Source organism: Equus caballus, chromosome 18 (genome assembly GCF_041296265.1).
Source record: "Equus caballus isolate H_3958 breed thoroughbred chromosome 18, TB-T2T, whole genome shotgun sequence".
Classification (NCBI taxonomy): Eukaryota; Metazoa; Chordata; class Mammalia; order Perissodactyla; family Equidae; genus Equus; species Equus caballus.
Genome location: NC_091701.1, coordinates 53470462 through 53492631, shown reverse-complemented (window position 1 = coordinate 53492631; position 22170 = coordinate 53470462). Strand labels below are relative to the sequence as shown.

Genomic DNA, 22170 nt, shown 5'->3' with positions numbered 1-22170 from the left:
ATACACAACAACTTTATAACTTTTTTCCCAAACACTATATTGTGTGCATTTTCCCACATCAGTTTTCTACAATTTGATTATTTGGTTTCATTACTAAGTATTTTTGTATGGATGTTCCCTGATTTAACTAATCCTCTGTTGTTAGATGTTTAGGTTATTTCTCATTTTTTCCTGTTACATGGAAATCTTTGCCCACAATTCTAATTCTTTTCTTATGCAGAAGTACTAAAGTAGAATTATTGGGTTAAACAATGTTACTATTGAAGGCTTTTATATATATTGCAAAAATGTTCTTTCACCAGCTTTGTATGAGAGCATGGGGTTTTGCATATTTCATCCATAACTAGGATATCATTTTATCAAATGGGCAAACTTTTGGAGGATATAAATGGAATCTAATGTATTCATTTATTATTAGGGAACTTGAACATTTCTATTTTATGTGTTTATTGGCTATTTGTGTTTCCTTGGTCAATAGCCTTTCATGTTTTTTGCTTCCCCCCGACTGCTACTAATTTGTAAGACCCTTTTTTTTTAAAAGACATCTTTATATGTTAAAGACATTACTCTTTTGTAACACACAACAAGTATTTTCTCCACTTGTTTGCCTTTAAGTTCAGTCATGGTGAGTTTTAGTACATGTAAGTTAGTACTAGACTCTTTTTTTAAGCAAAATAATTTGGAAACTTTGAAGCATAGTTTTTGAGTTTAGTTTGTATTGATTTATGAGTCATCAGATGCAATTCAGCAGTTTATGGAAGAAATTGGGAATTTCAAATTATAATTCCTATGACTAGAAAAATATCTAGAATACATTATATGCCTTTTAAAATAAAATCATTTTAAATGTATGTTTTTGGTCACACTTGTTATTTTTTTAGTATTCTATGGAAAAATAGTGCTCACAGATCCCTGAGTAATTCTTTGAGGATGATACAGGAATCTCAAATATCTATTTAATTTAACAGTATTATTCTGACGTAGCTATGTGATTTAGACCATGGAATCTTAGGTCAACTAATTAGACTGATTAATTGCATCTTCAACAAATGGCTGCTCAGTGTCTGTTTTTAAATTCTTTTCTCTTTATTTTCTGAAGTTGTATATTCAAATTATGATTAACCAGATTTACCCCATAATGTACCCAGTAATAATAATGCAAATTAGAATTCTAGATGGACACAACAGAATGGAAACCACCTGATGTGTGATTTGCGTTAGAATGCTTCCTTTGATATATTACTCTATGGTGCCATATTACTTTTAATCTAAGAATAACTTTGTTAAAGCTAGTCTCTAAACTACTTGGTTATTTTAGTGGTTCATGGGGACAGTTTTTGTATCCGACTTTATTTCGTGAGAGTACTTGATATGTGACATTTTTCATAAATTCTCCTCTGATGAATAGTACCATCATTCTCCCAGCAACCTAGATTAGAGAAGTCAGTCAATTATTATTCATTCAGTCAAGAGGTATTTGAGGGTATACTACAATATTCCAGGTAATGTTTTTTAGGTTCTTTGTAACAGTGAAAGAGACAAAGTCCCATCCTCATGAATTTTTTGTTTTAGTGGATGAAAACAAGCAAACACAGTAATTTTAGGTGAGTGTTATGAAGAAAATAAAGTAGGGTTATGAAATAGGGAATATGAAAAAACCATAGAGGATGGTGGTTGTTTTAGGTAGGATGGTTGGGAAATACCTCCTTAAAAGGAGATGAAATTGAAGTACCGACCTGAACATTGGGAAAGGAATCTGCCATATTGAGATCTGGAGGAAAGAGTATTCCAGGAAGAGAAAATGAACGAAGGTGGCTGGAGCTTAGTAAATGAGAGCTGTTAGAAGATGAGATTGGAAGTAGGTAGAGGGCAGATAATATAACCCATGGTAAGGCATTTAGATTTTAATTTTTTAAATAGGAAAACCTTGGAGGATTTTGAGTAGGGGAATGACATAATTTTATTTGTTTTAAAAAGATCCCTCTGGCAGATCCTGTGGCAGACAGGGTTTGAGAGGGTGGGGGTTGGAATGGCAAGAGTAAGCACAAGGCTAATGCAAGTAATACGGGCAGAAGAGAATATTATAGGCTGGTAATAAGGAAAGTCTGGGAAAGGGTGGAGTAAAGAGAGAATTACGACTTCCATTTTGCCTATTAGATATCCAAGTGATGGTTTAAGTAGAAAGTTGGGTATCAGAATCTGGAGCTCAGATTGGGCTAGAGAGAAAATTTTCGGAGTCTTTAATGTAGATAGAGGTGATCACATGAAATCATTTGTGTCGTAGCTTTTCAACATTTGGCTGCATGGTAGAATCTCAGGGAACTTCTAAAAAATGCCAACAATTGATATTTATCCTCCTCCCAGTTCTAATTTAATTACTGTGCATGAGGCCTAGGAAAGATGTATTTTAAATAAAGTCCCCAAATGATTTTGAAGTGCAGCTGATTTGAAAATTGGTAACTTAGTGGGGAAAGAATATAGAGAAGAGATTAGAAAATAGTATCATTCTGAGCCTCAGATGATTTTTCTAGATTTTTAAAAAATGCAGTATCTAGCACAGAATCAAAAGTAACCAGACATATGAGGAGATGAGACACTATGAGTGAGGACAGAAACAGCAGACCACAGAGATAAGACTTATTGGAACTCTAGATACTAGAATTATCAAACATAGACTAAAACAGCTGTTTTCTATGGTCTAGTAGATAAATGCCAAGCTTGAAAAGTTTTTAACAGAGAGTGGGAGACTGTAACAAATGACATAGCAGATTTGTAAAGGAACCAAATGGAAATTCAGGAACTGAAATTTAAGATAACCAAAATTGAGGAAAATCATTAGGGTTGAATCCTGGGACATTTTCAACATTTAGAGGATGAGAAGTGGAGGAGCCAGCAAAAGAAACAGAAGGAGTTCCCAGGAGAGAGTGATATCCTGGAAGCCAAGTGAGTAAACTGCTTAAGAATGGAAGAGAGAGTTCATAACTTTTCAGATATTGTGGCGGGTATTTAAGGTGATAGAGAATGGGATGCTGGTTGTGGGTGACAAGTGGTTTCAGTGAAGTGCTAGAGAAGAAAGCCTGAATAGAATGACTTAAAAGGAGGTTAAGGGAAGAGGAAGTAGCTACAGTAATTACAGGCAAATATTTTGAGGGTTTTTTTTTCTGTTAAGGAGAGGATCATTGAAATAGGAGCTGGTAGCTGAAGGTGGACTTGAGGTCAAGGGAGAGTTTTTCTGGGAATGCCTCAATAAAGAGTGAGAAATTGATGATGCATGAAGAAGATTAATAGAGAAAAGTTTTAAAGAAGGCAAGCAAGATGAAATACAGGATACGGGTTATAGGGATTGGCCACAGATAAGAGTGGGGGTAATGATATGTTATAATGGGAAGGGCATAGAATAGAGCTTTACAGATGCAGGTATGTGTTGGTAGGAAGATAAGGTAATTCTTGTCATACAGCTCCTAATTTCCTTCTGTAATAAGCTGAGATGGGTGAGGAGGGCAGGTGTTAGAAATTTAAGAAGGAGGAAGATAAGAAATAGTCATTTGAGAGAATTGGAAGGTGAAATTACTGGTAAAATGTAAGAATTACAGGGGTTACTGGATGCTCACTTGAGTAATTAATTAGCACAATTGTGTTTTTTCTCCAGTTACCTTTAGCTATTTGGATGCAGGTGCAGGGTTAACTCTTCTCTGTTTCCTGGTAGAAAGTTTCCAAGTTCTTTTAGTTAGTTCTTTTAGTTTTATCTCTGGCATTGTTTTGTGATCTGTTTGTCCTCTCCATTCTCATTTTGTTGGTCTGGCTTTTACTGTTCTCCTTGGCTATTATAACATTTAATCTGTTTGCTATGCCTCAAATCTTTCCTCTTTGCAGTGCATTTAAAATTCTTCTTAAAAAATTTATTCCTACACAAGGCACAAATTCAGAAAGTATAAAAGGATAATCATTAAAAAGTCTCATTCCCGGGGCTGGCCCGGTGGCCAAGTGGTTAAGTTCGCGTGCTCCGCTGCAGGCGGCCCAGTGTTTCCTTGGTTCGAATCCTGGGCGCGGACATGGCACTGCTCATCAAACCACGCTGAGGCAGCGTCCCACATGCCACAACTAGAAGGACCGACAACGAAGAATATACAACCATGTACGGGGGGGGGGGGGTGGCTTTGGGGAGAAAAAGGAAAAAAATAAAATCTTAAAAAAAAAAAAAGTGTCTTTCCCTGCTTAACCCCCTAGATTCCCTCCCTAGAGGTAGCAATTGTTAGCTTTTTTGGGAAGTGTGGAATATTTCTGGTGGATGGATGCATTTACGAACATAACCATACCTATATATTCTCTGCCATTCCCTGAAATAGTACCATACTTTACCCATTCTTATGCATTTAAAATTTTTGTGTTGAATCTATTAATATTACAAGCACAGGCTATCTCATTCTTTGTAATGGCAATAGCAGTTTTCTCTTGAACAAATACCTTGTCATTTATTTAATGATTCTTATTGATGAGAATTTATCTGCAATCTTACTTCAAGTAATACTGCAGTGAATATCCTTGTACACGTTTTGTTTTGTTTTTTTCCCTTAGAGAAAGTATATATATCCAAAGGATATATATCTAGAAGCAAAATTCCTAGATATAGGAATGTATATAATTAGAGATTATATACATTTTTAGTTTTGGAAGATACTGGAAGTTGTTCTGATATATGCTTTACATTAGTTAATCTTCCTTAAACACAGGTCATGTTGTTGCCTTTTGAAAAATAAAATCTTCAGTGGCTCTTCCATTGCGTTTATTTTTGTTTCAGCTTTATCGAGGTATAATTGAAGTTATAATTGTATTCTGTTGCCTTTAAATTGAGGTCTGTTGAGTCTACAAATATGTATAGAGTTCCTGCTGTACCAGATGCTGGGGATACAAAGATGAATAGGATACTTCTTGCACTAAATTTTTTTGTAATCTAGCGGGTTGGACCAGGGTTTCTCAATCTCCACACTATGGATATTTTGGGCCTGATGATTCTTTGTTGTGGGTGCTGTGCATAGGATGTTTAGCAACCTCCCTCACTTCTACCCACTAGATGCCGGTAACACTCCTTACCTCCAGTTGTGACAATAAAAAATGGCTTCAGACATTGCCAAATGTCCCCTGAAGGGCAAAAATAGCCCTTCTTTATTTTGAGAACCATTGGATTAACAGATCTGTAGAAGATTCTAATACCATGTGGTAAATGGGATATTGACATTGAACCACAGTACTTTAGGAACACAGAAGAGTAGAGGAGTAACCTTTGGGTTGAAATCTTGTAAGGTTTAGCTCAGATACTACCTCATCCCATATTCTTTCCTAACTCCTGCCTCCTTTAACTTACTGCTTGTTTAATAGCACATTTTCTTTGTTTGATATTATGGTTAACATGTTTGTCTCCTTTTAATTCAGTGATCATTTCCTATTCATCTTTCTATCGCTCTGCTTTTTTTTTGAGAATTAATAAATGAAGAAATATCAGTAATAGGTACAGAATAAACATGGATTTCTGTGGTAATGTACAATGTAAATTTTACCCATTTGCCTCTGAAATGATTAGCTTTGTTCACATGTGTGAAATGCATGATATCTGTTGATATTATACCATTACCAATTGTGTAATTGTGTTAAATTTTAAGCTTTTTAAAGACTCTTGACATTTAGAATTAAATTTTAGAAACCAGCCTATAAACCTATGGGGGAAAAAAAACCAAGAGTAGCAAAAGGAATTTCAGATTTAGTCTTGCCTGCATATGAGGGAATTTGGAAAAGTTAAGTGACTTCACCCAGTCTTTTTTTAACACTATAGGTTTCATGTATTTATTCTAAGAATAACATGATGAAAGATTTTAAAAATGTAAGTTCTTCATCTTTGAGCACTACATTCTGAAGTATTTCTAGATGAAATGTTATGTCTGGGATTTGTTTCCAAATAATATGGAGCCAGTGTGGAGTATAGGTGAAACAGAATTATCCTAGAGTTGATTGTTGAAAGTGGGTGATGGGTACATTGGAATTTGTTATATTGTTCTACTTTTGTGTGTATTTGAGGTTTTTCTGTGATAAAAAGCTTTCAAAAATATAAGTTTTATCCTCTCCTGTTTTTGATTACTGGGCATTTTGGATTGTTAAACTTTTTTAAAAGAAATTTAATATACATGTAAGATTGGACTTTAATTTTGATGTCAAAAATCCCCTATGATGTTTGAGTTAGTGAGCGTTGTTCATAGTAACAACTTGGACAGGGTGTGGATACTTAGTTGTTTCACAAGTGTCCAGAAGATTTTATGATTCTGTGAAAACCTTGAAGATGGATTTTGGCTGTTTAGACTATTTCCCTGCTTTATCGCCTGTAATATAAAGAAGGTAGTTGATAAATTTCAGAGAATAGCCAGTCACACCAAACTACAGTGAAATATTCTTGGGGTATTTTGGACATAAAGTGGAAAGCTAGATACATTTTCTTATAAATGCTCTTGGTGCTTAAATTTTTGCAGCCTAGTTTGGGCCAAGAGATTGTAAAAGCTCAAGGAATTGAGAGAAGAGAGGAGTTGAACAAGTTTCTTAGAGTAGAACTGTATTTAGTTAAATAAGTCAAATAGCACTTTTTTGATATTGTGTGGTCTGTAAGAGAAGTACATGTTCATATTCCCAAGAGGCTTACAGATTTGTAGGGCATATCTAAAACAGACACATGGAGCGATAATCATCAACATGAACCAATGTGTAATTGACAGTGTAAATCAATGAAATGTTACTAATTGCATGATACAGATAATCGTGTAGAAGTTCAGAAGAGAGGAAGATCAAAGAGGGCTCCAGGTGTTAGGAAAGACTATAGAGAAGGGAGAACTTCAATGGAGCAATCTAGATATTTGTAGATAGAGAGATGAGGGGAAGATGTTTACTAACAAGGCAAAAAGCAATATAAATGAGAATAGAGGCAGCCTATCCAAGAGACAGTTTAATAGCCATCATTTCCCAAAAAATGGTTTGTAAGATATTAATAGCTATTAAATAAGTTATGAAAATTCTCATCAGTATATTAAAGTTTCTGAGAAACCCGTGACTGTTTAAGGAAAGGAAGCAGCATCCTTTTTCTTTTTTTAGATTATACATCTCTAGAGGTTAGTATTTCATTGGGTTAATTGAGAGAAACTCTTTGGGAAATGCTATAATGGCATGAATAGAAGGCTGGGATGTTTGGGGACTAGTGACTGACAGGACACATTTGGGTAAGAGAGTGGAGAGCACTGAATACTATTGGTGAAGATTTTAATGTTTTTAACTTAACAAGCTCTTGAAGGTTTTCGAACAGATGAATGACGTGAATAAATCTGTGCTTGGAGATGTACTTCAGGAATAGATTGAAATGGAAAGAAACTGGCACTAAAGAAGGTAGGAGCTATTTCAGTTATACAGGGATAAAGTAAAGAAGTAAGAATGCTAGACATTTCAAAAGATGAATCTGCAGGATTTGGGATTAGCTATCGGGAATAAAAAAGGAATCCTTTGTTTTGAAAAAGGTCCTATCATTGGCAGAGTTGGGAAGGGAAACTAAGCTGAGGAGGCAAAGGGATACCAGTTTTAATGGATTGCATTTGTGGTGCTAGGTTGGAATGACTTGGTAGTAGAGCCAGGGAACTGATCTCAGGACAAAGGACTGGAATTCTGTGGAATAGAGGTGAAAGGCATTAAAGTGATGAGGGTAGATAAACTGAAGGAGAGAGTTATGAAAGGGAAAATGTTTTGGGAGATTTTGAGGGATGGGGACTATAAATTATTTAGCTACTCTGTTACTACCAGTAAAACATGCAGAAAAACTTGTATATTATGTACCATTTCTGAGATCTTTTAGGATTGTTAAATTTTAGTGGGTAATATATTTCTTTGGGTAGCAGGAGAACAGGTATTTCTTTGTCTTCTCACATCTGGCATCAGAAGGTTTAGTTTGGATGCAGTAGATATTTTTGGTTTTGGTTGTTTTGTTGGTTGGGATTTGGCTTTGTCTTATTTATTATTTTCTCTCAGAAAAGCATGATGTGGATTGCTTATCAGTTCTAGATATTATCACTTCTGCTTTATTTAAAAGAGGTTATTTTATCCTAGACTGGTAAGTAATAAGTTAGAATGCCCAACTTCAAAACAAAGGTTTTGTAGGAAGGAATTAACTGCTGGATGAAACCAATCCACGTATATACTGGTATATTTATTCCCTAAGCAAAATTTGCTGTTTTATTTACATAAGCTCCTCCTTGTGGGCTTTTTTATTGCCACCACTTAAACCTCACTCTTTAATTCTCAATACCTCACGTAATCTGGTCATTATCTTGGGTCCTCTCGCATGCTGAAATTCTTTCTTTGGATGCTTAAATGAAGGTGGAATGGAATGTAAGCATTTATTTTTAGAAGAAAGGGGTTTCAGCCTTAGACCTGTGAAAGTAAAGCTTTAAGCTTTGAAGTAATGCCTATATTTTGGATAAATAGGCAGTTGATTTTTATGTTACAGTATTAAATGGCCGAAAGTTAACTTATAAAGGTGATAAGGAAATCTTTTTGAAAAATAGTTTTCATTAACATTATTTTCCTCTTCATTTTCCCCTGTTTCACCACACTTTTGAGGAATAAATGTGGCTCTCCCATTTAATTTCCCTTCAGCCTGTACTTCTTTCAGCAGCAGCACTTGGAAAGGCCCGGCAAGAAGTTTAAAGAAGATTTGAAGTACTTGTTTGCCAAAATAAAGTAGAAGGAATAGTATTTGAGCTCTAGTCACATCTTTTCAGTTGTTTTTTACCAAACCTTCAGAAACTTTGTTAAAGAAAAAATTGTGTTCCATAGTAAAGAAACTACATGTCTTAGAGTTACTATTTCAAGTAACTAGTAGCAGTAGTAATTTAACACTTCATCATTTTGCTTTTTGAAGTAGGTATATGTTGGGGGGAAAAGCGAAGTTTAAAAGATACAATTCCTTGAAGATATAATTTGAAAATTTTATATTGTGATTTAAAAAAGGAATATGGTAGTCATTAGTGCTATCTACCTAGTATTTCTGGTTTTCTCTCTGGGCAAACCAAAGTTGAAGGTAGCTATGTAGCTTGCCTTGGGCAATGCAATATGCCATAGTGACTACTCTACCAGTCTTGATCCCTAAGTAAGGAAAGCATGCAGTACACCCTCAGCTATGGTGGACATGAATAAAAAATAAGCCTTTGGTTTAAGTCACTGAGATTTCACGGGTTGCTTACTACTGCAACTTAATTTTGCCCTGTGTGGTCTAATATGGTAGCCACTGGATCCGTAATGCTATTAAGCACTTGAAATGTGGCTAGACTGAATGGAGATGTGATTAAGTGTAAACTACAAACTACATCTTAAGATTTAGTATGAAAAGAAAGAATGTAAAATATCTTAATTTCTATGTTGATTGCAGGTTGAAATTAATTTATTTTAGGTATATTGGGTTAAATGAAATGTTATTAAAATTAATTTCAGTTTCTTTTTACCTTTTTGATGTAGCTACTAGAAAATTTAAAGTTACATGTGACTTGGATTGTATTTCTATTGGGCAGCACTTATGTACCCTATCTTGACTAAAATCAAAACTGATGGGAAGAGTAGGCTACTATAACAAAAACCCTCAAATGTGGCATTGGCTCAAGGATCAGGCAGCAAGAAAACTAATATTAGAGGCTGGGAAGATGCAGTGCAGAGAAGCATTTGGTAAATCTTGCTGCAGTAACTTGGAAGGCAAGTAGTGTACCTAATGCACTTGTAGCTTTAGAGGACGAGGTTGGAAAACAAATTGTATTTTAGCTGTTGTTGGCTCCATTTGACAAGATATAAGAAAGAGATGAGCTGGAAAATGATTGGCCGGTCTGCAAGTAGGAGTGAGAAACAGAAAGTCCAGAAATTTGGAGATGCATAGGATTGGAAGAAGCGACTGCTTCTTACCTTGATCAGAAAGAGATGAAACTGAGAACCCTTTCGAGCAGATAATTAAAATTCATTCTTATAGCAAGGATCCAATTAATCAAGGTTATGACCATCACTCATATTGTTGTTTTAAAATTATTTATTGAGGTCATATTGGCTTATAACATTGTGTAAATTTCAGGTGTACATTATTATATTTCAGTTTCTGTCTAGATTGCCTCATGTTCACCAGCAATAGTCTAGTTTTTATCCACCATAACATATGTGCCGCTTTTGCCCTCCCCCTGTTCCCTTCCCCTCTGGTAACCACCAGTCTGTTCTCCTTATCCACGTGTTTGTTTGTCTTGCACATATGTTACTCTCATTGTTAAAACCTCTGAATAGATTAAAGTGACTCAGTAAAGGTCTACTGAGGGAGTGGTGTCTTTCAGTTGTATTAGGGAAAAGAGACTAAAGGTATGGATTTCCTACTAAAGCCAGGTAAGCCCAAGGTACCCACAATTAAGTAGAGAGAAATAGACACACAGTCTGTGGGGCAAGAAAGCAAAGAAATGTAGTAAATCTAAGAGACATATCTAGAAAAAAAGCCGTGGTTCTGGATATTGGCACTTGGAACTGGCTAAAATCAAACGGATAAGAAGCCTTCTAAGTTTTTTAAGGAGCTGTACAGGCAAAGGAACCACAAGAATTGAAAAAAGTGTGAAAAAAAGTGTAAGTGCTTGAGATTTAATGTTCTTGGTCTCCACCCCCTAACATTCTACCAGCAGGCTGGGAATTGTGCCTTGCTGAGGAGGCACACTCTCTGGTTCTGCTTCACTTGTGGTGGAGGAAGGTAACAGACAAGGAAGTCTCCCAAGAGGCACAGAGAGCACTGGACTTAGAAACTCCTCCCAGTGGTCAATCAGAGCATCCCCTGTTACCAGAGCAGAGAACCCTTGCACTATCTGTTCAGCTGGGTTTATGAATTACTGTGAACCATTGACTGTGGTGTCTCTTGTTCCTCCTGTTTTGAACAGGAGTGTTTTTTCATGGTTATACTTACCTTGTTCTGTCATTGTGTATTGTCTGTGAAGGGAGGTAGATTAACTTGTTTTAGTTAATAGGTCTCTGTGAAGAGGGGCTACATCTGGACCTGATGGAGGTTATTTCCACATCATCCACAGATCCTGGCCTTTGAGCTAATGCTCTAACTAGATGGGATTGTTGGGTTATCTTCTGCAGGGGCAGGGACAGGGGTATTCCCCATGTGGAAAGAAGAGTAAACTGAGTATTTCACCAGTAGGGGGGCTTGGGAGACATGACTTAATAAATAGTCCCCTTCTCTTCTTCGAAACACATGATAGAATTGTCCTTTCCTCTCATTTTTGAAGTCTGGCATGGCTATGTGACTTACTGTGGCCACTAGTATGTGAATGGAAGTTTAAGAGCAGGATGTGATTTACACTCTCCTTTTTACCTTCCTTGGCAAGGTAGTCTTGGAAGCATGTGTCAAGTGAAGCCTAAGTCCCTGATGGACTGTGATAAGCAGATCTCCCCTGCCAACCTGAATTGGATACGTAAAATTAGTGAGAAATAAACTTTTGTTGTCTCAAGCTATTGAATTTTTGGGATTGTATGTTACTATAACACAACCTCACTGTCCTGATTAATGTGTTAGGTTATAATTTTAGTCACAGTAGGTGCTCAATAAATGTTTGAATTGAATACATTGAAATTTGAGAGCAAAAGAAAATGTGCAAATTTTAGACTACCAAGGTACAGCTTTTGGGCTTATATTCCTTTTAATAGCCAACCCACACATTGGCTACGTATATACATTATATATAATACATATATATGTAGTATGGCAAAGAGATTATGTAGGTAGAAGACACAGGAAAAAAAAGAAAACACTGAAACTTGTAACATTATACCTAGAAATAACTTCAGAGCTATGCATGGGTGTGGTTTACTGGATCATTTAAAACATTGATCCTATTTCTGATGATAGCAACTCTATAAGATTGTTGAGAATCCACAGAAAGTGTTGTGAATAATCCTTAGAAAAAATAATATGCATTTCTAACACAAGATTGAGGAAGGAGAATCTTACTCCTTTTGCTTAAAAGGAATATTTTTTTTTTTAATGAGAGGGTAGGGGGAAAACTCCAAACCATTATTTTTTCCAGCTGTAGCAGCAGTGGCAGCAACATCAGTTTTAGTCCAGTGCTAGAGTAGAACTTCTTTCTCAAATGAAGTCTTAGGTAGAACCCCAATGTATAAAACTGGTCGTATGGGGCTGCTCTGATTTATATGAGGACCTGGGACCCCATATATTTATCTTCTCTGCTGACACTCATAGTGTCCTTTAAGGAAACAGTTTGAGAGTTTTTATGCAGGAGCAGGTATAGCCACTGTAGCCGTCTTCGTTCTTTTAGGTTTGGTTTCTTAGGAGAAGGCTCAGATTCTTTGTTTATGCCTAATTTGTCCAATGTTTTAACAATCCTGCCTGATTTTCAAGTTTAAGACTGGCTTGGAAGATATACATTAGAAGGGATGATAGGTCTGGTGGCCTGAGAGTTGGGGAATGGAGAGAGTTGATATCACCAGAGTTGGGAAGAAGGCAAGTAATCAAAAACTAGAATTCTAGACATTTTTACTGCAGTGTTCAGGGCTTGTCTAATACCATAAATTATTTTTAATAATGAATTGTAGTCACTAGACAAAGGTTAAAAATAATGTTCTGAGCTTCCTGCCAAAGAAAATAGGTAAATGTGTAATTATTCTGGAGAGATTTCCATTCAAAATATGGTAACCTATAGTTAGCTGGTAAACTACCTTCCTAAACAACTTGTGCCCTGAAGTTTTTGGTTTTTGCTTTTTTTGCTGAGGAAGAGTCACCCTGAACTAACATCTGTTGCCAGTCTTCCTCTATTTTGAATGTGGGTTGCTGCCACAGTGGCTGCCAATGAGTGATGTAGGTCCGCTCTTGGGAACTGGACCCAGGCTGCCCAAGGACGGCATGCTGAAGTTAACCACTAGGCCACAGGACCAGCCCCTTGAAGTTTTAGATGTATGTTTAAAGTGATATACAAATAATTAAACATTGAAGTAGTGGATAATCCTCTTTTTCAGTGTTTAATTTTTTTTTTTTTTTTTAAAGATTTTATTTTTTCCTTTTTCTCCCCAACGCCCCCCGGTACATAGTTGTGTATTCTTTGTTGTGGGTTCTTCTAGTTGTGGCATGTGGGACGCTGCCTCAGCGTGGTCTGATGAGCAGTGCCATGTCCACGCCCAGGATTCGAACCAACGAAACACTGGGCCGCCTGCAGCGGAGCGCGCGAACTTAACCACTCGGCCACGGGGCCAGCCCCCAGTGTTTAATTTTTAAAACATTTTTTATAATTAAAACTTAATAAAAAGTACCCCAGGTTATTTAAATTTGAGAAAATGAGTTTATATTATGTCATATACCATTCTCATTTTATTTGACCAAATTATGATAATATATACTATCTAAAGAGCGTAACTGAAATCCATTCTATTATGGTTATTTTTTTTAAAGAGTATTTTAAGAGATGACTGTAAACCATCCAATTTGGAAGAGACTTTTCCTGCAACATGGAATTAGAATGAATTAGAAATAGAATTAATGTAGAGGTATTTTTTGCATTCTTGGTGGGTAACATAAACACGTATATATGAACCTGGAAAAAGATAGGTTTATCTACTGCGTGGATGGTATGAAAACTGAGAATAGGATTGTGAGAAGTGAAATTAAAAAATCATATACAACTTATTGCTGTTTTTGTGTATTTCCCCCCTTGGTCTTATTAGACTAAGACGACTTATTTTTTAAAAATGTGTTTTCTCCTCAAGTACTTAGACTAAGAAAGTGTTTGCTTATTCCAGTGATAGAATGTTTAGAAGATTAGGTGACAGGGATGTAAACTACTGTAGGATCCAATTTATATTATGGTCATAGTTTGTTTTGAATCAACAGCAGTATTGTATCTCCCAGTTTAAATACTTAACATTATTCATAATATGTGACTTCAAATCATCTTTAGTTGTCTCTAAAAATTTAGTCTCTTAAGGTGAACGTTAGGTGCTGTGACGATTTGAATAGCGAGAGTTGTGAGAGCTGCTTGTAACAAATCACTTTGTTGCTGTTTCTTAGATAGCAGTCAGGGATTATTGGGAACTGTCATCCTTTTTGGTATTATTTTAACCTGGGGCACTGGTGGAGGAAAACAACTTTTTCTTTTTAAAAAAACTTTATAGTAGCTTTAAAGTAGTTTTTTTTTTTTTTTTATCTGAAGGAGACGGAAAGGTAGTCTCTCAAGCTTATAGGAAAGGGAGGAGCCTTAGGAAAGAATACTGTCTGCAATAATATCTTATATTAGTGTGTATCCTTCATAGTTATTCTAAACTTCTTACCTGTGACATTGCAGATTTGATCTGTGAGGTTCCAAAAATAAGTCTTATGTGAGAATGGGAAGCAACAAGGGAGATTTTCCCAAGATTTTTTTTTATTATGGTAAAAAACACATAACATTAAGTTTACCATCTTGTTTTTAAGTCTACAGTTCAGTAGTATTATGTATATTCACCCTGTTGTGCAACAGATCTCTAGAACTTTTCATCTTGCCAAACTGAAACTCTCTACCCATTCATCCTCTTTCCTTTCCCTGCCCCTTAATAACTGCCTTTCTGCTTTCAGTTTCTGTGATTTTGACAGCTGTAGATAATTTCATATTAGTAGCATCATACAGCATTTGTTCTTTTGTGACTGGTTTATTTCACTCAGCATAATGTGCTCAAGGTTCATCCATGTTGTAGCATGTGGCATGATTCCCTTCTTTAGTAAGGCTGCACAGTATTCCATTGTGTATGTACACATACACACACACAACATTTTCTTTATTCTCCCCAGATTTTTAAAGTCACATTAATTTGATTTGCTCAAACTACAGTTAAAATCACATACCGTCAGGTGCTGCATAGTGACGTTTTGGTCAACGACGGACCGTGTATGCAACAGTGGTCCTGTGAGATGAGTACCACATGCCTAGGTGTGTAGCAGGCTATACCATGAAGGTTTGTGTAAGTACTGCAGGGGAGGAAGAAATTTTCCTCTACCCTTCTAGGTTCTTCTGGCTGGTCTAAGAATTAAATTGACATGAGACAGATTAACAGGAGAAAAACAAACAAAAGTTTAATAATATGTATACATGGGAGAGACCTAGGAAAACTGAGTAATTTGCCAAAACGGCCAAAGCCCTCATCTTAAATGCCATCCACACCTAAAACAGAAGAAGATGTAGGGGGTAGGGATAGTCAGGGACTTCAGAGGGAAGGGGAAGGCAGTTCTCACAGGTAGGTGAAAAGGAGCACATGTTTGGAAAACAAGTGTTTGGCCACACAGAAACAGAAGAACATAGAAGGGAGCCCAAAAAATAGGCTTTTCTAGGTTACCCCTCCCCCCTTGCATCTACTACCTAGTTCATGTTATGCTAAGGTGCTAGCTTCCTGAAATAGATTTTTTTTTTTAATCTGAATTCTTTAGAAAGTTAAGGGGGAGATAACAAGAAAAACTTTGAGTCTTTCGTTTCTTAGAAATAATCAGCCTAAAATAATCTCCACATTATATCTCTGTGTGTGTATCCTATAAAAGCTTGTATTGTGTAGATTTAATAGGAAGAATAATCCTATTAATGTATAATCTCCAGTTGGGTAGAAAAGCTTTGAAGATAATTTGGAAAACTGCTATAAAAAAATAGAAGGGAGGTTTGAAAAAGATTAGAAGAGGTGAAATTAAAGATTAATTTTAATTGGGGGGGAGGGGAGCAGTCATAGAAGAATAATGATCCAAATCTAAGGAGATAGGATTTGTGGGAAAGAGATTGCTTAGTGTTAAAGCAGGGAATATATATCTATATAATCCATATATATCTAAATACACACACACACACAATTATATTTGGTAAAGGAATAAAATTTGGTTTTAAAACCTTCCCTTAAGGTGTAACTTATTTTGATTAGACTAGTGAAGTTATATTTTTAGGAATCCATGTGTATACTTTAGAACTATCCCCTAGAAAGAAAAACTGGGGGGGAGAAAGACTTTTGGTGGCTTTGAAATGTCCATTGGAATCTGAGTAGTTATCAATGTAAAAATCTAATTAAAATAATATTTTCGACCTTGTATGATTATCTTGTAATTCTGTTTAGGTGATTTTTATGCCAGGTGAAACTGATTAAAGGGAAAATGTAAACAAAATAAACTTTTAGCATCAAGTGAAGTAATTTCATCAGTGCTTAAAAACATTGAAGGCAGAGAATATGAAAGCCTTTGATAAGAATAACAAAATCCTAATGATATGCTATTGATAAAAGAGAATATCTCATTTTATCACGAGTACTGTAATTCATATTTACTTAGTGTCAGTTATTTAAATTAAATATGCATATTCCAGACTTGATAAACCAGTTAAGAATTTATCTTAAATATTCTATTAGCTCTGTTGATAAATAATTAGCAATTAGTTTTAGGAGGAAGCATTTAACATTTTCTTCTGGTAATATTTTTAATAGAAATCTGGGCATGCCCTGAGTTATTAATTTTTAACTAATATTAATTATACAGATTGCCATTGATCTCTTCACTTATTCCATGTCAGCTGTGTTTGTGTTGCTTGGACATGCCGGCCTACTCCCTCACTTTTTTGTGTGCTTTTAGCGTGCTGCTGCATATTACTATTTATATGTGCTTGGATTAAATGGATTTATATTTTCTGGTTTTAACTGAATAAACCTTCAGAATGGACAAGTGGCTTTAATATTCATATGAAGAAACCATGGACTAAATAGAAAAAAATGCAAGTATCACTGAACAACAAGAAAATGGCAGACACTCTGCTGTTGATAATATCGAAACTCATCCTAAATATTTTGTTGTGACATATTATCTAATATTGAGCTATCACAATTAACAATACACTTAAAATTGTTTATCTTATTTATCTGTGTTTTATAAGATTTCATAATCATTACAATGGTGTTCTGTATATGCTTAATTAATAAACACATTTATGGGGTGCATGTTCAAAACTTTACTAATAGTGTTGAGCAGTCTGGAAAATTTGGAGACCACTGGCTTCATCCTCTTCCTAATCCACAGAAGCAACCAAACTCTTGGAAGTCAACAGTACTGTTTAGTGGTGGCTATGGTAAATTGATTTCGTCTAAACCCTCACCACCATACTCCTGTACTCCAGCAGATTGTGCTTCCATCATATTCTCTCTCCTTTTTTGGTATTTCTCTAAAGTGTACTGATAATGTGTTAAGCTATTTTTTTTGTACAATTTTGTGTTTGTCCATTGGTTATGCAAGAAAATTAGTCTTAATCATATCGTGTGTATATATCTATTAAATCATTTAAACTCCATTTCTCTCTCTTTTCCTTCAACTCTTGCCCAGGTGTGCAGGAAATTTTTTTCATTTATATCTCCCTTTTGCAAACTTGTTTTATTGGGGTATGCCTTGAAAACAACCATAATTATGGGACAAAGATACTGTTAGTCATATACCAGGCCAGATGAAAAGGAAATTTAAATATTTTGAGGTAGACAGTAGACATAATTAAAAATCTGTGCTGTTAGTTTATGAAATTCTTAAATGTTTATGCAAATCTTAAGAACTTTTATTTCTATTGCTTACATTTTTTGCGTTTAAACTGGTTTTTCCTTGAGTACCAAAAGTCACGTTTAAATTAGCATATTCATTTTTTATATTGCTAGTGTATGTTATACCGATATTGCTTCCAATTGTAAAGGTTAGTTTACACTATTTCGGGTAGTCTTGTGTGTTAAATCTACCTTTGTGGGCTAGTTTAGGAACTTCGTTTTTATAATAATGCTTGCTTTCCCAGCAAAACTTGGAAAGAGTACTATATACTTTGTTTCCAATTTATTTCCTTCCATACTCTTGAATCTACTCTAGGTAGGGTTGTTTCCTGGGTTCTCTACTGAAACAGCTCTTGTCAAGATCACCAGTGATTACCACATTGTTACATCCAAAAGTCATTTCTCAGCCCTCGTTTTACTTAACTTACCAGACATTTGACACCTATGATTATGTTCTTCTTGAAATGACTTTTTCACTTGGTTTGTGAATACCAATTTCCTTCTTTCTCACTGGTTGGTTCTTTTTAATCTCCTTTATTTGTTAACTTTGAAGTGCCCCAAGGTTTCCTCCTCTCTCTGTAGTCCATTCTGAGTGACTCAGTAACCAAGTATATATGCTTATGATGCCCAAGTTTATATCTGCAGGCCATACTTTTACCTCAACTCCGGATCTCTCAGCTACCTGATCAGCATCATCATTTGGGTATTTTGTAGGCACGTCAAAACTTTCGTATTTGAAAACGGGCCTCTGATTCATAGCCCTCTCCCACAGTCTTCTACCTCCAGTCTACCCTATCTCGATTAATTAATGGCAGCTCCATCTCTCCAGTTGCTTAGGACAAAACCTTGGAATGTCTTTAACTCCTTTCTTGTTCTGACACCTCACATAAAACTGCTATCAGATCTGTTATCAGATGTCATTGATTCTATCTATGAAATATTTCCTGACTCTCACCAATCCTTGCCACTTCCTCTTCAACACCCTAGTTTTAGGCCGCTATCATCTTTTGCTTTGATAATTATAGCAGCCTTTTAATTTAATTAATCTCTCTACTTCTGCCCTTGCCTCCCAACAGTCTCTTTAATACAGCATCCAGAGTGATCCTGGATTTATTTTGATAAAATGTAATTTAAATTATATCACCCCTCTCCTCTTAATCCCTCAGTGACTTCCCCTGCTCTGAGTAAAATGTAAAGTTTTATAATGGCCTACAAAGTAACACACAATGTATAACATCATATATGACCTTATCCTCCCCTTCTCATTTTTACCTCTGTGATCTTATCACTTAGTATTCTTCCTACACATTCATTCCATTCTAACCACACAGGCCTCCTTGCTTTTCCATGAACACACCAAGCATACACCCAACTTGCTTTTCCTTCTGCCTGGAATACTTTCCCCCACCTTGATTGCGCCTTTGCCTCCTTCAGGGTCAAATGTCACCATGTCAGCAAAGCTTTCTCTGACTGCACTATTTAAAAGAGCAACACTCCACTCTCATGTGGAAGTTAAACGTGTAGACAAAGAGAACAGAATAGTGGCTACCAGGGGAAGGGGGGGGTGGGGGGGCACAAAGGGTGAAGTGCTGCAGGTACGACATAACTGATAAACAGTAATGCACAACTGAAATTTCACAAGATTGTAAACTATCATAATCTCGATAAAAGTTAAAAACAAAACAACAACAAATAAAACAGCAACACTTCCCTCCTTTCCAGCCTCGTCCCTCTTTACCCTGCTTTTTCCCCATAACACTTAACTACCACCTAAAATACTGTTTACTTATTTGTTTTGTTTTCTCCCAAGTAAAAAGTATACTTGATAAAGGCATGAACTTAACTTTTGTTAACTGTTTTATCCTTAGAACCTAGAACTGTGACCGGCACATTGTAGTCACTCACATATTTGTTGAATGAATAACATTATATTCTAAATTTAAAATTGTGGACTTAATTTTTGGAGCACATTCATCTAAAGATTTTGTTTTTGTTTTTTTAATTCCTGTGGTGGGGGAAGGGGCTAGTTGATTATATAGGAACTAGAGATGCAACCACAATAAAAGATGATCGCCTGTCTTTCTTCCTTAAGTAATCTCCTATAGATTCCTTAACAAAAATTATTTATAATAATCTTTATATTGAAGTATAATATACATTCAGAAAAATGTACAGATCATATGTGTGTAACTTGATGAATTTTTACAAAATGAATGCACAGGAAAAATTACCACCCAGATCAAGAAATGGGATATTACCAGCAACCTCAGAAATCTCCTGTACCCAGTCATTACCCCTCTTAAAGGTAGGCAGTCACCGTAGAATAGTTTTGCCTGTTGTTTTGAGCTTTATGTAAATGGAATAGAGAGAGAGAGAGACTGTGTGTGTGTGGCTTTTATTTAAAGTTATGTTTGTGACATCCATTCCTGTTGTTGCATAGAAGTTGTTAATATTCATTATTTTAACATATCCATTGTATGAATGAATATATCGCGATTGATTTTCTGTTGCAATACTAGTGGACATTTGAGTTGTTTCCAGTTTATGGTGAATTTTTGTACTTTGATCTCATGTGTATGCATTTCTGTTGCAGTGAAATTTCTTGAGTTAGAGTTTACACAGATTCAGCTTTAGAAGATCAAAAGGTTTTCCAAAGTTGTTACGCTGATTTACACACCCACCAGCAGTGTGGGAGAGTTTCAGTTGCTCTACTACTTTGCCAACAATTCTCCTAATCTATTTAAAAAATTTTTGCCATCTTCGTGAGTGTGTAGGATATCACGTGATTTTAATTTTCCCTATATCTAATAATATTGAGTACCTTTTCATACTTTTATGGGTCATTTTGATGAATTATTACTTCCCCGTCCCCTGAGCTTTATAAACAGTAGATTTCTAAGAATAACTAGGTATCGTGTAGGACACTAATACAGCACAGTAAAAAATATTTTCCCGTCATCTACTCTAGGATATTGAGGAAGATGTAAACTTGACTGCCTAATGCTGAAGACTTATTTTTAAGGGGTCTGAAATAAATTGCTGTGCTTTGGCAAGGGGAATTATTTAGGATTTATTAGATTAATTTTATGATTAAGATTCTAAATATCCCAGGTGTGTTTAAAATGATTAAAAATTGGGTGTAACACTTGTTGGGCAATTAATTTATTGTCTTTAGTGAGCACTTTGTGGTCCTGTCCATATGAACTGACCCCTAATCTTTTAAAAATCTTCTCCTTATGTATTATTTACAGATAGAAGGAGCATAGAAAAGTAGAGGGTAAAGTCTTTTCAGGTAGATCATTACCTATATTGGAAGTTCCTCCTTAGGAATGGTTTGTTCATTTAGTCAGATTGTGTTTTTTGAGCACTTTTGAGAGAAGCATTCATATCTAAAAGGATGTATGAGCCAATAAATTAATTTTACAATAAGCGTGTATAAAGGAGATGACATTTGAACTAGTCTTGAAGGATAAGGAGAGAGTTAAGTTATATGGAAGATGAAAGACCTAGAAAGCAGTCCAGGCAAGAGACACGTACTAGGGTGTGACATTGAGAGGGACATGTGTTCTGAAAATGATGAGAATTTCGGTGTTTTATTGCTGAAGTTGGAAACGCGAGTTTGGGCCAGATTGAGAGTGTTCTTGAATACCAAGTTAATAAGTTGGGACTTTATACTGCAGGAAATAGAGAATTAGTGCATGTATTGAATCAGGAAAATGATGCCATTAGATTTTTATTTGGAAAAATGTTCTGGAAGATATGTAGATGATGGATTGGCAAAAGAGAGAGATGACAGGCTGGGAGTGGACTAACAAGACTCACCTTAAGTTGATAGTTTGAGCAGTTACGTAACTTGTAATGCTACTAACTTAAGAAGGATGCAAGGAGAAGATTTGGTGGGTGAACAAGTTGTGTTCAATTTGGACATGTCAAGTTCTATGTACCTATGTTGTATTCAATAAGAAAAAAAGTTAAATTATAAGTTTCCTTGTCTATGATGCACTTTAAACATATGTTGTATGTTCCAGTGAGAGAATAGGAACAGGAATGTCCAGTAGGAGCAGGAATGTCCTATAATATCTTCATCCTCACAGTCAGGTTGCATTTTGTTGTTGCCCTCTCTCATCATTTGCTTTTTTTGTTCTGTATGTTGTCTTAAATTTTTCTCTGGTCTCTCTAGACTTGTTTATCCATTCTTGATATTACTATTTTGTCCTCCTTTTTTCCTGCTGTCTTGTCACAAATAATGTAATATGAGCAGCTTTAAAAACATCTGATAAGATCTCTCATTGTATGGGCTTAAAAATTTATCCAACTCTGGACATATATCCTTATGCTGTGTCTTTTATTTAACTTGTAAATGCTGGTACTGTGCAATATTTGTGCAGGAACTTAAATGTTTTGTCATAATGATATGGGTGGATACCTGATTATAAAGGAACAGAGGTCGGTTCTCATGTGTATCTGGAGGAATTTCATACATATGTAGTTCTTACTTGATCTTTTCTCTGAGGAAACAGAAACCAATTTCCCCTTAATTTCCAGCCATTA

The 22170-nt window shown here is 35.6% G+C and overlaps 1 protein-coding gene across 2 annotated transcripts in view; it reads left to right on the top strand.

Annotated features, from left to right (window-relative positions):
* SP3 (Sp3 transcription factor) overlaps window positions 1-22170 on the top strand; it is a 55854-nt gene that overhangs the window by 21157 nt on the left and 12527 nt on the right. The window contains exon 5 of one of the 2 annotated variants that reach the window (XM_023622016.2): window positions 19841-19924. The exons of the other annotated variant lie outside the window; for it this stretch is intronic. Within the exon in view, the coding sequence (XP_023477784.1) occupies window positions 19841-19924 (84 nt within the window). The remainder of the gene's footprint in view (window positions 1-19840; window positions 19925-22170) is intronic. 2 annotated transcript variants of the gene reach the window in all.